General features: G+C 41.7%; 1 protein-coding gene across 5 annotated transcripts in view; it reads left to right on the forward strand.

Annotated features, from left to right (window-relative positions):
• TEX2 (testis expressed 2) overlaps nucleotides 1-16,649 on the forward strand; it is a 40,453-nt gene that overhangs the window by 3,532 nt on the left and 20,272 nt on the right. For 2 of the 5 annotated variants that reach the window (XM_065852302.2, XM_065852305.2), the window contains exon 2: nucleotides 12,484-14,138. In XM_065852302.2, coding sequence (XP_065708374.1) covers nucleotides 12,510-14,138 — 1,629 coding nt within the window. In that variant the 5' untranslated portion in view covers nucleotides 12,484-12,509. Of the gene's footprint in view, nucleotides 1-2,516; nucleotides 2,610-3,905; nucleotides 4,039-12,483; nucleotides 14,139-16,649 lie in introns of those variants that run through there. The other 3 variants (XM_071816465.1, XM_065852303.2, XM_071816466.1) reach the window with 3 other exon arrangements.

Genomic DNA, 16,649 nt, shown 5'->3' on the forward strand with positions numbered 1-16,649 from the left:
CTTCTGTTAGTGTGGCAAGCCCGGAAGTTAGAAGGCAGAAAGTTAATAATTATTGATCAAGATCCTGTTTCCAGCCTGAGGCAACAAAACGTGAAGTTTGCACGTTGGCTGGGAACATTTAACATCACCTGATTCCTCGGGAGCGTTGTGAGGACTTCAGTCACACCAGTTCTCTGGTGCAGTTATTTGCCTGAGTCGTTCCTGTGTTATCTGCCTGCTCTGTAGTTTCTTGCTGTGGAATGACGCTGTTAGTGTGATCAATTATTTTGGATCCCCAGGGCTATGGAAGTGTCCCTTTTAAGACCTGGTTAACAGATACATCATCATTTCCTTTAATGGGGTCCTTGATGACCAGTATCTCTGGAAAATAAAAAAACAAGTACTTTTAAGTTGAAATTGCTCAATTAAGGAGTTGCTTAAAAACTTCTTGCCCTGGCTGGAAGTCCTGGGAGATGGGAAGAAAAGGAGCTCGTTTTGACAAGAGTGGGTGAAATATTTGCAGTGTGCAGTAATCCTGGTAAATTTTGCAGGTGTTTTTTTGTTTCCTGCTTCACGCCCTGTGAGAAGAGGAGAGTTCTAAGGTGTTGGGTTATTTAACAGTCGTCTTTATCCTCTGGATAATCAGAACTATTGTCTCCAGTGACGCCGATTGTTAGTGTCTTTGGAGGGGCATGAGAATATCACGCTAAAAAAGAGTATATGCTCTGATCGCCTTCCTGCTTCTCAAAATTCCTAGCTCTCTGTTTGTTGTCTTTTTCTCCTATTTATTTTAACTCTCTCCTTTCTGAACAGCAAGGTGTGTTATTCTGCTGTGCCAAATCTGAATCAATACACAGCATAGCAGTTACATTAGTGTTCTAAGAGAGAAGAGGACTGATGGACAAAGGATAACAGAAGATCAATAAAACATAGTAAACAGTGGTGTTTTCCCATGAAGTCCAGGAGGGTAGCACAAATGAATCGTTGTATGAACTGGACTTTGATATTCATTACCTGGTGTCTCTGCGGTTTATCAGCTGTTGTGCTCTCTGACCCCACCGGTGTTGGATGACAGGAATATTGCAGAAGAATGTCCCTTAGTGCTGGTGAATGTATTGCATGTCCCGGACCGCTTATCCTGAAGCTGTGAGAAAATGGGATGGTCAAGCTTAAAACAGGATCTCTTAAAAGAGTATGAAAATGCATATTCAGTAATTGGGGTGCTCTTCTGAGGGTCTGTTTAGAGTCCAAAAAATTGCTATATTGGGTTTTAGTAGCTTATGCAGATGACTGAGAGCTGTAAGACTCTAGATCTCACTCTGGATTTCATGTGTTTTGTTTAAATTATACTTCAATTGTAAGATAGGACTGCACAGATATAAGCACAAACCAAGCTACTGCCTCCCTTCATACTGGGAATTTCAAAGCAGATCACGGAGCACTGAGATGTAAATGCAACCTCTCATGGGCTGCAATGGAGTTCTGATCTGAAATTAGATAGAAAGCTGCGAAAATAATTTTGTTTCACTGGAAGTCAGGATTAAGACTGAGGAAATAAAAATGTCTGTTTTATGAGCCCAAACCAGCTCGAAGAATAAGGCTCCTTTGAGGGCGAGGTAGTCATGCTCACACGCTTGTGATTGTGGTAACTTGCTGAGGAAATATTGCTCAACATGTGATACTAAAAGCAGGTGGTGAAAGTTGCTGTCTAGGTTGGGTGCTCACTGGCTCTTGGCTCACAGCTGCAGCACGTTGTGTTACGTTCCCCTCCGAAACTTCTGCGTAAGGAGACCCTGCCCGCCTGGGGCTCTGCCCTGTGTCCAAAAGCATCTTCCAGCTGAGGACAGGGACGATAATCTCACCGCCAAGTTGCAGAATTCCCATGGCTTTCCCGTACCTCAGGCCCACCGGTGACCTCCTGCGTCTTGTTCCTGCCTCTCTGCCCCAAAATAGCTGGTGCAAGGTGAAGATTTCTGCTCTGGAGACCAAGCTGGGGATTGCTTAATACATATCTGTATTTCTGCTGCCCAGAGGGGCTTCACTTTCTTTCCTAATATTCTTACGCAATGTTTGAATGCATAACTGAATGTATTTTGGTGGTAAATGAAAGGGATCCATACGTTCCTTTTCTTGTTTGTAACTGCTGTGAAGTTTGATAAGGCTTATCTTTGTAAGACCTTCTCAGTAGCAGTTCTCTTTGTCTAGTCGCTTTCACATTTCTTCTCAACTTGAAGTATTAAACAAATTAATTGGGAGAAGGGGGCAGAACTAAGGGGGAGATAATCTTAAATGTCTGTCAACTCAAAAATGTGCTTGTTAATAAAGGCTTTGCCAAGTCTTCAAGAAACCTTCTGAGCAAATGTGGGACAACTTTACGAAAATATTTTTGTGAAAAAAAAAAAAAAAAGAAAAATGTGTACTATTCCATCTATGTGTTATTTTAGTGAATAACAGGAGGTGCGGATGGAGGAAGGACCGGCTGTGCGTGCGGACTGTGCTGCTCTGTAGTTCCTTTATGACAACAGGCTGTTTTCCAGGCTGCCCTAGCACTGTCTGGAGGTCACAGGAGAGCTGGAGATCTGCGCCTAACACTTGCAAAACTGCGAGGGTCTGAAAGGAGTCATTTAGAGGTGTGTTGTATTTAAGAGCATAAATATTTGGTTGTATGGATCTCCATTTCTTTTGTCACGCAGCTTTGAGATGTGGATTGGTAGTGGTTTTGGAGTATCGAGCGGATTTTATGAACCCTTGCTTTCCTGATGAGGTGGAACAACTTTTCAGTTTCATTTTTATTGACTAGATTTTAAACATTCTAGCTAGAAATCTGTCAGTCTTTCTGTCAAGCCAAAACTTCACAATTGAAATTATAAAAATGAGTAAATTGCTGTGCCGCACCATGAGTGTTGTTTTAACATTTTCTCAGGATATATTTTTTACAATCTGCCTCTCGCATCCTCATGCCCTAAGCAGTGTATTTACCAGTGAAAACTGCGATGGGTTCATTGTCCTGCACATTTCTTCCTAGTCCCAAAGTGGGAATGGTGTGATCAGTGGCCCTTCAGGCCTCCTCCTCTGACACCCCAAGCGAAACAAATGCGGATTTGTGTGGTCTGCTCAGAACTCAGACTATTAAAGAAGACTTTGTCTGTTCCCATCACACTTCTGACGCTTCATGGAGTTCAGGAGAACTTTGTGGGGGCGCAGAGGCTGCTCCATGGTGTAACAGAGACGTGTTTGTCTCACTGTGTGGCGATGAATGTCAGATTAAAAGATTCCCATCCCATGTCTAGATTTCCACCAGTACTGTGTTTGTTTCATTTTCCCCAAAAGAGCAAGCAGTGTCTCTAAAGCCTTTATTAAATGTTGCGTGGCAGATCCAGCCCCGCAGGGACAGGTGCAGCTTCCGCACACTTCAGTCATCGCTGTTTTGTCACCTTATCCTGGATGACAACTGGAGTTGCCACCCGTGCTTGGCGTCTCTGCCTTGACCTCCCTCAGCAATTAAACCCAGTTTTAAGCGGCCACACCCGCTGTGTGGTGATGTGTGAGGAAGTGGGTATGGATGTTCCCCCACACTTACTAACAGCGTGTGTAGTTCAGCGCTCGTGTGCTGCCTGACTTGGTTTGATAAACAAATGCGTGGTGGGTTTATTAAGCATGTGTATAAGAACAGTGCCATATGTCTGAAATTAGAATTTCCTGTATAGTACTGTAATTGAACAAGGCAGGATATGGCTCAAAGACACTTTTATTTCCCTTTGCCCTTTTGAATCCATCTGGTGGCTTTTGCTGTTCTTTTATCTCCCAGCAAATCAAGACCTTAAAATTGATGACCTAAAATTAATTTCCTTGAAGCTGCTTTAATTACGCTTTTCTTTCTGTGTGTGTGCATGTACAAAATGTAACCCACATAGAGTGGAGAGCATTTGTTCTTATTTTATCAGGTAGTTGGGACTACAGGCGCTTTTTCTGTCTGCAACAGTAGAAACTTTTACAATGCTGAAGGCACAGGGGAAGGATCTTCTCATATTCTTGCTGTGTGAACAAAAGGGCTTTAAGGTGCGTAAGGACTTCACTTGGTGTCATCACAGCACACTGATTTTCATTTTCCTTATGAGAAATATGGTGTCTTTTATATTTCTGTACTATAATCCTGTTAATTCGAACTGCTGGCAAAGTTGTTTTTCTCTCATTTATATACCTGCCATAGTTTCTTAGCAATTAGGATTAGAAAAACATGTTGTGGGAGGTGCTCATCATTTTCTGACTCAGTTGATTTGAGTCAAGCCTGTAAAGCAGCTGTTGAGGTCAGGCAATCTGTAATTGACCTATCAGATGTTACAATTAAAATTTGTCAGAGCTTTTAGAAATGAGTTGCCTCGGTTGCTCTTGGGGAAATAAAAAAGAGAAAAACCTCAGAACTACCAGAAAGCTTTAATACATTAAACAGATATATTAACTATTGCTCTATTCTATGTCTAATGCAAGAAATGGAGGGGAATGCAAATCGAAATAGTGGCTTTGGGTTTAGTATCCTGGTTTTGGCAGGGACCTCCTTCCTGTTCTGGACAATGAAGTCCAGGGAAGATTCTTGGCAGCATCTGTCAATAAGTTTATACCTTGAAACATTTAGAGTTATAAATACTGTGTAAAAATAAGAAAACACATTTAAGTGAGAACACACATGTGGATGCTTTTGCCGCATGCTTCTCCTTCTTTTGCCTTAATACTTTTGTGGATTTTGTAAAATATTTGAATGTAGTGTAATAGAACGACTAGGAATTTGGTGGTTGCTGTGCACCTTAAGTGGCTGGGGGTTTGGTTTTGGTCTGTCATCATTCAGTATTTTTGATAATAAAATGTTTACAACACTCTTTAAAATGAATCTTTGAGAGACTATACTGAAATGTATGTGACAGTTACAAGGCTCTAGAAGCTTTTTGACAAGCTGAAAAAAAAACCCCAAGACCCCTCATGTCTTGGTACGTAGTTGGGAAGCTGGGAAAACCAGGTTTGCCTGTCCTAAGGTTTTTAACTGAGCCTCACTCAAGGCTTTACAGTTTTTCTGTGTTGTGCGTTTGGTTTTATGTTTGGGGTTTTTTTTAAGAACCAAAAAACTTCGTTTTTAGCGTGGGAGAAATTGGAGTTGTTAGGGGCCATCTGGGTTCCATTTCAGTCTTGGGGAGATGTTCTGCTGTCCTCCTCCTGAGGAGCTGCAGTGCTGCTCAACTTGCCCATTTGAGTTTCTAGGTATTTGAGCTAAACATAAATGTGAATGAAATGAGATGAATGTTGCCTTAAGCAAAGGGAGATGGCCGGTACTCGCCAGTTCTGCGCAGGCTGACATTTTGTTTTCATGCTATTCTTAGGACAGGGTTTCTTCAGAGTTGACTTTACATTTTGTTAACCTTCTCTAATTTCAAAAACATCTCCGAGAAATGAAGAAACCGTGATTCTGTACTACGGTTTGTCCTGTCAGGTAAAAAAGCCTTAAAAGCACTAGTTGTGCCTTGCATGCTAATCCCCTGCAAAACATGACATTAGAATGAATATTGTACATATGAAATATAAGATTTGATAAATCATTAAAAATCCACTGGGAAAAAAAGAACCCTATCTCTTTGGATAGCTATGGCGTGTGGCTTGTAAATCTGTATATTCCATTCCGTTTATAGTGATATTTCATAACTGTATTTTACACGGGGACCTAGAGCTTGAGTTATTCAGTGCTGCTGCTCATCTGTGTATCTGTGTTTAGATTTATGTGGACAAGCATATTAATTTTTAATATCTTTTCTGCTGTTTTCATAGGAATGTGTGTGGTGGTTGTTTTAACTTCAGGTGTTGTTAATAATGACTGAATTTTTATGTTAGTGAAATTGATGTAAAGGTAAAAAAAAGTCCTTGAGTTCTGACTTGTTACTTGTAGGGAGTTTGATGTGCATTTGAATTGTTGGGGAAAATAAGCCTGTAATACAATTCTGCTAAGCCCTTTTTAATTTAGGATTCAGGGCAACTTATTTCACTTCATTTTGGAAACACACTTTTCTGTAAGTCACTCAGCCAAAATCTCCCCTGTAAGATTTTTATAGTGACCTTAATTTAATCAGTGATGCGAACAGCATTTTCAACTGGGGACTAATCCGCAGAGGTTTTAGATAATCTTCCATCAGATTAATGAGGAGTTGATATATTTTTCTACCCCGTTTACTGCTCTTCTATGAGTTACTGCGTGTTTTAAGTTTTGATTTGACTTCTTTTATTTCTTCTGTCGGGGAAATGTGCAATTTCCTATAAATACCGTTTCACTTCAGTCTTCAGGAAGGCATTAAATAGGAAGAAGTTAATTTTTTCTGAGTTTTCTGGGCAATCTCCAACCGCTTACCTTTTTGTGTTTGTTAAAATTAAAGCGTAGTGCAGCTTTATGAAGTTTTTGGTGTAAATGATGTGTCACAGAAAGAGAACGGGAAAGAATAATCATTCATCTTCTATTCCTGATGGTGTAGAAACTGATGTGGTGGCTGACCTTTCTTGGACCATTGGGGAAAACGGTCATGTAGAATAGACTTGCTTTGCTGACATTAAACAACTCATTTTATTATTTTTGCAGTATTATAAATACAAACTTGTATTAAGGACCTTATTAGCTGTGCCTGGCTTAAAAAAAAATCAGTAGTTTTGAAGACTCCTTATTTGCCGTTGCAATTTTATTTGACCTTTCTGCCCCAGACTTTGGTAAACGCCCCCTTATTTGTCTCTCTGAGAGGTTTGGAGTTTTCATTACAGTATCGTTTCATTGCCAATACTTTAAAATCTTGCTTAGGAGCTGTCATTTAAGTATTTCTAAGTGTACCTAAACACTGGTTATTTAACTGGAATTATTCTTGCCTTAAAAGCATTTGCGCAAATATAGATATAGATTTATTTACTTTTTTTCCCCTGTGAGGCTCAGAGTCCTGGTTGGAGGTGTTTTAACTGTTAACCAGCTCAGTTATGATAACCTGGTTGGCACCTGTTAGAAGGTCTGTGTGTGTATATTACAATGTTTATTATGGTCCATAGTGGGTGGCACCATCTATTTTGGCTGTGGTGCTACTGTTGGCTTTTAAATACATCGTTCTACATTCTTGTAATAGTATTTCATACTGATATAACATTTCCCGTTTCTGTGCGTAGATTTAAACCAAGTTTTATTGGGGTTTTTTGGTTCCTCTTCTGTCCCCTGTATGTATCTCAAACCCAGCTGGGTGAGCTTCAAAGGTGAAGCAAAACAACTTCGTACTCCTGTTGCAAAGTGAGCTTTGAATTGTTACTGGATCCCTGACACAAAGGTAACTGGATCCCTGACACAGATTTCACAGGGCTATTGTGTGCTGGTAATTACCACCACCTTCTGTGTAGGTCATTTAAAAGTAATGACTAGTGGATGCAAAAGGAATAATAGGTGTTAACCATGGAATACATTAACTCATGGAGATGCCAGGGGAATTTAATTTGTCCTAATCGAAAGGGGATAGGAAATTATGTTAAAATATGGGGTTTGTTTCCTTTTTTTGTGATTTATGGTATAAATCAGTTGAATGAGGTGAAGTTCGTGTGACAGGTTATGGCCCAGTCGCTGTGATCTCGGCTTCAGTGAGGTCGTTCTGGGCTAAATGGGGATTTGCTTTCTAGACTCGTAATGGTAGCAGAGTATTGGAGATACAACACTTCTGAGCTTTTAAAACATTGCTTAAATAAAGAGTGTAAGCAATAAGGATCACTAATACCGTGCTTTGTTTTGAAGGACTTGAAAGGAAGACTTTTATTTTAAATACATATAACAAATAGCAACGGTGCTCCCGTATCTCCCCGTGTTGGAAGGAAGATACTGGCCGAGCCTCTAGTAAAACAAGTGGAATCTATAAGTTGAATTTGATTATATTATTGGGGAAATCGGAGACACAATCAGTTAGAAACATCTTTTGCTTTGAACAGCGATGGTAAATCTGCATGAAGTCAAATTGTTGCGTTATCAATAACCAAATTAGCAGCTTTTTGAACAGCATTTAAGGCTTGTTCTTCTGACTCGACTGAGAGATGCAGGGAAGTATTGCAATGCTTACTAGTAACCTGTAAGACTTCTTCTTATCAGGAAAGGAATTTCTGTTCTGTGGAAAACACCTTTTTTGGCTTGTGTTTAGTAGCAATGAACAGGGAAATATACAAGTTTTGAAACCTTGCTGCAGATTTTGGTGGGAGCGCTTTACTAAACAGCATGCCCTTTCCCCTTGGGGAGATCTAGCGTTAAGTAAAAGCAATGTGACTGGAATAGTTGGTTGTTGCAATATGTCTGAATATAGTTACCCAATCTGTCCTGTTTCCCCAAATGAATGATTATGAAAAACATTGAATTGCTTCATTGAATGTCTCTTAATTAGTAAATGTGACTAAATTGAACTGTGTATGGGTGGATAAAGTAAGTGTGGTGTGTGTAACTTTGACCTGTTCTTTTAAGTTAGTTCCTAGTTTGCTGCTTTGTGCGTTGGTTGAATAACTTTCTAAATTGTAAATGTAAAAATAATTGCTGTATCTCTGAAGTTGGCAGTTTAATTGTCTAAAACAGGCACTTCAGTGCACTGGGTGTTTTCTCAGAGCTGTGAAGTTGATGGTGCGGGGCTCAGCTGGAGAAGGACGGGTGTGTGTTTGTCCTCTGCAGGGCACAGGACGAGGGTTTGCCGGTCCTGTTTGCTGTTGGGCGGAAGGACAGATTGCCCCAGCAGAAGGACAGATTGCCCGTGCGCTTGGCTGTTTCTATATTTCTATAACACTCCCAGTTAGTCCCTGAGCACATATTCCTGTGGTGACACTTTTTTAAAAGGTGTCATGTCCTGACTTGACCCAGCGCTGCCCAGCACCTGCTCCCTCTGGGTGTCCCTGTTCCTCGGCCGGCGCATCGCGGTGGGGATGTGTTGTCACCTGGTGTCCCTGTCCTCAGCTCCCGCGCCGTGAGCTGGGTGGGCAATGTGGTGTATTTCTGGCCTGGCTTGGTGTTTGCTGTTGTAGCATGTTAAAAGCAATGCCTGCAGGTGAGGATTATAAACTGTTATTGTATGGGTGATGGGCATGCAGTGCTGTAACATCAGAAGTTAAAGTATCAGTTGTTACTTGACAGCTCTCTCATTCCACCTTGCAGAAACATCCAAAGTTCAAACCTTTGGGGGAAAGGAATTATTTTCCTAGCAGTCTCCTTCCTGTTCAGGTGAAAAATAATGTTTTGAATCATGTGAAGCCTGAGGATCTAAGATGATTATTCACACCTTCCTGCCACATGAATAAAACTGATACCTTATATCTTCAGAATCAACAACAACAACAACCCTGAAGAGGCAGCCAGAGAAGATGGGGACAGTGTGGCTTTTAAAAGGAGGAGCAATTCAAACCTGGGTTTCTGCAAGTATCAATGTAATCTGTAAGCAGAATTGTGCCCCTTCAGACGGGGAGGGCGGAACACCAGCTCTCCAAACAGCTGGGAGAGGAGTGGAGCAGAAAACGGGGACGCAACAAGTGAGGGAAACGTAGTCAGAAACCAGTAAGAAGTGAATCTGTTAGAATGATTTACGGTGTAAAAACGTAGGGGTTCAAGAACCCGAAGAAATATCTTTGTTCTCAAAACCGAACACCTAGTGAAGAGCTGTCAGTAGTGGGAGAAGTCAGGGATGTTACTGGTGTATTTGCTATGGAAAAACTTCTTAACGTCCACTTTGGGAAAAAAAAATCCTTCACAATAGAAAAAGAGAAATTGTGCTCAGGAATGGATGGGAAATGTGGGCCTGCCCGGAGCAGGGAAAAATCTCCCCTGTCCTGTGTTTGGGGGGGAGAAACTGCTCTCAGCAGGGTATCTGGTGTGTGGAGAGGGGTTAGTTGTTTAAGACTTGGAATAATGTAGGGAGCGCACTACTTTTGTCATCCCAATTGATATTCAGAATGCTTGTAATGAAATATCAGTTGTTGGCCAAAACATGTGCTCTCTAAAGTATACAGCATTAAAGTATTTCTCCTGTATTGTACACTTTTTTGGTTTTAATTGTATAAATTGTTTGAAGATTTGATACAAGATACAGCTTTGAACAGCTGCGCTTGGGAAAAGCATGAACTGCCTTGGAGCAAAAGCAGCCTGTGAACGGGGTTGATTCTGAAAGTTCCAGCAATTATTTGCATAAATAGAAATATTTGTTCCTGGAAATCAGTCCCCTCAACTCAAATATCACTTGAGCCAGATGTTGAGGGCATTGGGTACTACAGAGTTATCTTGGAAGTCGTGGGCTGAGGATGCCAAAGTGCAAGCAGTTGGGTTATGTTATTGTTCTGCGGCTGCCCTGTTGATAGTGCTAATTTAAGAATGTGCTTCTATAAGACAATTCATGGTATAGTGACATGTTTAAGGGTAGGCAAATATTGGCTATTTCCTTTCTGTGTTAACTAGTTAATTGTGATATAAAAAATGTCTTGCTTGTTCAGTAAGCATTAAAATCTCTTTTCTGTACATTTGGTGTGTGCAAGTAAACTTCATCTGTTTCAGGTAATTAGCACCGCATTAACACAACATGGCAACTGGTGTTTAAACACAAGATAATTAACTGTGCAGTGCAAACAGTGCGTGCTAAAGAGCTAACCAAACCTGTGGATTTGTAGCTGATCGAGAAGAACACGCTCAGAATGGTATTTGGAGGAAGGGGGAGCAGTTAATGTTTTTCTCCTGCTAGATTATTGATGCACAGTTGGTGCCAAATGAGCAGAAGAAGAAGGGTCAGGAATTTCAGGCTGACGGCAACAGCATCGTGTGCAAGTGCAGCTCTTGGGTGGCTTTGTTTTGGTGGGTGTGTGTTGTTGTGTTGTGCTTTGTTTGTTTGTTTTCCTGCCTTAGTTCTAATGACTCGATGACCTGGAAGATGTGTAGTTTTGGGTTTTTTTTGTACTTTCAAATTTTGGTTTGCCAGCCCTGCGGTTTCACAACTGGCACAAAATGTTTGAGATGTGTGATAGCAGATGGTCCAGCACAGGGAGATGGAAAAAGAGCTGGAGATGTGTGTTGTCCAGTAGTGCTTTGTGGTGTGTGGTTTTGTTTCTTTTTTTTTCTCTCCAAAATAAATTTGGATGCATTTGTGTAAAGAACTGGGAAATTTGCAGTCTGAAGTTGTGAAATGGAACCGTGTCCGTGGGAAGCGTGGATTCTGTGTGCTGCTGGGTCCCAAGTGCGCTAATCCAATGGAGAAATGGAAGACCAAGTTTCTCACTAACTGTAACAACCAGAGAGTTATATATGCATGACTGATAAACGTATGTCTAAACTTTTGAATCAGTGAGAGGTCTTACTATTGGGGTAAGTGACTACTTGACCCACAGACATGGCAGGAAAGGTAAGAATCTGCTGAGACATAAGTGGGCTGGAGCTACAGCTCTGTCGCTGGAAATGAGTTTTATGTTTACTCTTTACTGCTGCTTGGGAAGTCAGGTGGATTTTCGGGAGGACAGAAGAACCTGATCTGAAGGCAGAATTTGCCTCTTAAGCCGTTTGTCAGAAAAATGGTCAGGTGGCAAGTGGAAGTGTGACAAGGTTCTGAAAGCTTCTTGTGGATCTTTGAGCCCAAACTGGCTCCCTGACGTACGCAGCAGAACTGGGATTGAAGACTGGAATTACTATTTCTGGAGGGTTTGTGTGAAGCAGGACAGAGTCCAGCTCCTCCTGTTCAACCTGATCAGGAAGGTTGCACATGCGAGGCGACGCAAGGAATGAACTGGTCAGCAATTTAGGAGCCATAAAATGGACAACTGTAGTGGGTAGGAAGTTGTAGACAGATTGTCGCTTCTGATGTAACATTACTGGATAAGCTGGGTAGCAAAGATCTGCTTTTTGAAACTGTTTAACCCAGCTCATTTTATTGACAGGCTAAAAATGTTTACATGAGCGTCCCCATTGGCAAGATAAAGGGCTATAGCCTTCAGTAGGAAGCAGATGACAAAGTGGTGGCGCTGACTTGCCGGGTAATGCAACCTGATGTCACAACTGTTTGTGAAGTGCACATTTCTTCGCCGCCACGTAATCGTTCTTCTGAACTGCTCTTTAAACGTCAGCAAAGGCCTCTCATTAATTCAGCTTGACAATTTAATTACAGCATTTTAGCAGCTTCTGGAGGATAATTCAGTTACTGAAGGGGTGAACTTGCTGCCTTGGCAGTGCGGATAAAGTGCTTCCTCCTGGCTGGAAAGGCAGCGTTAATCTTGTCATTCCTGATCCATCTCTGTGTATGGTCACCAGTGCTGGGGTTTAAATGTGCGATATGTCCTCTCCATGTAAACGTGTGCCAAGTCCACTTCCATGGGTCAATAAAAGGCTAGAAATAACGTGTAGATATAATTGATGTAAAAGGCAAGTTCGTTAAGTGTATCAAGCTTAACTGTTGAAAATAAAGCTGTATGAAGGGGAAATAATGCATTTAACGTAATATTACCTTTTCTTCACAGACTTTGACGCATCTCTGGGACCTGCAATGACAAGTCAGAACAGTAGCCATGCAGAGAAAACTGGTGAAATGTCCTCAAAGCAGTCGGCACCAAAAGTGCAGGTCCAACGATCTGTCTCTCGAGAAACCATCACTATTCATTTCTCTGCATTCGGGAAGGAGGAAGAAGAGGAGGAAGAGGAGTTTAAGGAATTTCTTGATGAGGAACTAGATGACCAAAGCATTGTAACAGCACTTGAAGCCAAGGAAGACCTCTGCTTTGAGCATACTGGCCATGAGTTTTCTGGTCCAGCTACCTCGCTTAACATGGCCAACTCCACATCACTGCTGTCCTCATCGCCTGCAGTTCTGCCCACTGCAGAGACTGTAAAGCTGTTGGATTCTCCTTCCACATCCCAAGTGTTCAGTGCAGTGCCACTAGTCCTATCTCCATTGTCACACTCGTGTCATACAGTTAGCTCAGCAGGCGCACCACCACCTGCGGAACAGAAATCCAGCCTGTCGTCTTCCCCATCCTCATCCCCTTCCAGATCAGTTGTCTCCGCCAGTGGATCACCCACAGTTTCTAGTTCAAAGCCTTTTAAGGGTTTAGTCAAGTCCCTTTCAACAGATGTGGAACCAAAAGAGCCCACCCCACCAATGCGACATCGGCAGTTAATGAAAACCTTAGTGAAATCTCTGTCTACAGACACTTCCAAACAAGAATGTGAAGCTGTGTCTTACAGACCGCCTGACTCAAAGCTGAACTTGCATCTGTTCAAGCAGTTCACTCAACCTCGAGCTGCAGGTGGTGATTCTAAAACTGCCCCCTCATCTCCATTAACATCTCCCTCTGACACTCGTTCCTTTTTTAAAGTACCTGAAATGGAGGCTAAAATTGAAGATACTAAAAGACGCCTTTCTGAAGTGATCTATGAGCCTTTTCAGCTGCTCAGTAAAATAATGGGTGATGAAAGTAGTAGCCACAGGCCCAAAGCCTTATCTTCAAGTGCTTCAGAACTCTCAAACCTTTCCAGTTTGAATGGCCATTTGGAAAGCAATAACAACTACAGCATTAAGGAGGAAGAGTGCGATTCTGAAGGGGATTTTTATGGAAGTGACTCTAACCTGAGTAAGAACAATCAGCCAAAAGCGGCTGAGGAACATGCAAGAGAGACAGAGACCAAAAGCTCTCAGTCTGCAAGCACAAAGGACGTGAGTTCAAAAACTTCACTCGTACTTGAAAAATGTTCGTTGTCTGCACTCGCAAGCAGGGAGGATGAGGAGTTTTGTGAACTGTATGCTGAAGACTTTTCCTTGCTAGAGGATGAAAGCAAAACTGATAAACCAACTGAAACTTCGCTCGATCCAGAGATGACTGAGGAAGACGGTACCATACTCAGTAGTGAAGATGAAAATAATCCATATGTGCAACAGCCTAAAATACCAGTGAAAACTTTATACTTCTTAACACTGTTAGTCTATGCTTACTTTATTATCCCTCTCCCTGGCTACTTAAGTGGACTGTTACTTGGAATGGCCCTTGGATTTATGATAGCCATCTGTGTGATTTGGCTTCTTACTCCACGTACCCATGAATATCACAAATTGCATAAAAGTATGGAAAAGCGATGGAATACAGGAGCTCTAGACATCAAAGAACCTGAAATACTGAAGGTGAGGTCATGGCAGTTTGTGTCTGTGTGCGTTGCTTTGGGTAGAAGTAGTAAACTAGATTTATTCTGAAGGTGTAAATGCAGTGAATTATGCCCACATGTAAATAGAGTATTGTTGTAGGGCCAGGTGGCTTTGGCAGGTGCACAAATGGTTTAACACCCAAGAACATGTAGGACTTCCATGTCCTTAAGGATTAGTAGGAAACCAGAATTGCTTCAAAAGTAAAGGGGCTGGTGTTAAGATGGCTCTTGGAGGTGTCAGCTGTTATTCAGGAACCTTTAAACTTTATTTTAATCCTTTTATCCAGGAGATACGTTTTCTGAGAATGATTTGAGGCAAGAAATGAACTGTGCAGAGAAGACTGCGTGAATGTAGATTTATGTTTTATATGACCTGATGAGTATTTCTTGCCATCATTAACACACAAAGTAATTGTCCTTAGTATGTCAAACCCTGTAAAAGGGCTTTGTAATGCTTCAGGAAATGAAAAACCAGCTCAGTGCCCATACTGCAGTGGAATATAATGTAGTATGATTTAGCACATTGAAAGTTGTTATTCTCCCCTCATGCAACTATTTTTTATTTGCCTGTGTCAAAATGACCACTGGACAGTTTAGATCTTCTGAAAGATGAGATAACTATTGAATTTGTAACAAAACATGGATATAGGAAATCAAAATGATGCTTTTGCATAGAGATGCTCCTCCAGAACTTGTTGGTCTTGTATTCTGGCCTGAGCTGCTTTCCTGCCGATACGGGGAGTGCTGTGAGTAACAGCCCTTTCTGGGGCTGCAGGACTTGGGATTCTGCCAAACTGCTCTCAAGCTATTTTTGTACGAGTACGTGTGCGTTCTCTCCCTCGTAAACATTGTCTGAGAAGTTTGCATTTCCCCCATTTCAGGAACTGGTGGAAAATTCTCCTCAGCAATGGCCAAAATACCTGAACATTAATATGGTCTCCCCAAAATTGTTCCTTTGCACCGTGAACGAATGAGGCACTGTTGTGCTGGTTAGGGTGTGCTGCTCTAGATTTCTGTACTTACTGCACTTGGAATTGGAGGGAGAGCAACACCCCCTGTCCCCGAAAATGCCCGCAACCCGCTGCTCCTTCAGTACTTGTTTTCTTATGTTATTCCCTCACTCTTCAGTTCTCTAGGTTCCTTTTCCTTTTTTCTCTGCCCACCTTTTTTTTTTCTGCTTTAATGCATTAGCCTTTTCTAACTTCCTTATTGCCCTTCTCCAGCGTGTGTTCCCTTGTGTTTTCCTGGCTGATACAAAAGGATTTAAGTAACAGCTAAAATGGAAATGATAAATTTCCCCTTTCCATTAGAAAGAGCTTATATGAGCAGACCATGTTGGCAGTGCCTGCTGGAGAAATGCAGCTTCTTGAGCCCCGGCAGTACAGAAAGAGGCGGCTTTTAACCGACATGCGGATCCTTAACGTCACTCAGGATTTCGTGTTCGATAGTGGCCTCTGGCAGACAAATGTGTTTCCCAGTTAAGGTGATGGTGCCTTCTGCCCACCCCAGACCTTTTCTGTGTCTTTAAATTCCCTGTCAATAGAAGCTCAAGAAACCGCGTTGCATTTTCTTTCACTTACCAAGCAAAATACTATTGAAGTGTCATAAAATAGTAAGTAGTAATGAGCAGGATACTAACGTAGTTAATGTGATTTGAGTGATCAACAGGCTTTCAAGAATTTCAGTGTTGGAGCATTTGATTATGTAACTTAATTATATGTATTTTGATAAATATGTTAATATCACTAAGAAAATCTGGGGGCAGTTGTAAGCCAGATTTGAGCTTTTATTGTGAAGGTGACTTGCTGATTCTTTTATTTATGTATTTGAAAATATCATAGGAGTCATTCTTTCCATTTGTTTTTCCTTGGAGACCTGGTCTGTGCCCAGAGCCCTGTGGGTCCTTCATAAGGATCTTTTGCAATTCCCCCCAACCTCCCCTCTCAGGTTAAGGTATAAAACATGCCTGAGATCTTAAGCTACGGAACATTTAAAAGTTCATACGCTATGGGGCTTGACTTTTCAGTTCTTACATGAATTATCCTGTTAAACTGCAGTTCGAATAAAAAATTTACAGCCCAGAGTCATGAAAAAGCAAAACCAAACCAGTGTGGGCTTTATAAAGTGGTTTTATGCAAGTGCTCGTGTTCAGACCGGTTCAGTCTCTGCTGTCCAACAAACAGGCCAGATCCTGTCAGCGCACGTGTGGGGTTTTGAGTAAGAACTGCCCAATATGTAAGCAGATCTGTTTTCAGGTTAGTGACCAGCCCGGTGGTGAAGCGCCTTCTCCCGATTTCAGCTGCAGATCCAGAACAACTGGTGACCTTTACAAGCCCAGATCACAGGATCAGTGTAAATGGCAAGCAGCTGCAGAGCAGCACATGACTGTGGGCATTGTCCTCCCTGAATTACTAAATTTCTCATTTTAACAACTTCGCTAGTACAAAAAAGACCCATCATACAGTCACTCTTCTCCTACACAAAGAAATCC

The sequence above is a fragment of the Patagioenas fasciata genome, chromosome 18 (genome assembly GCF_037038585.1).
Source record: "Patagioenas fasciata isolate bPatFas1 chromosome 18, bPatFas1.hap1, whole genome shotgun sequence".
Lineage (NCBI taxonomy): Eukaryota > Metazoa > Chordata > Aves > Columbiformes > Columbidae > Patagioenas > Patagioenas fasciata.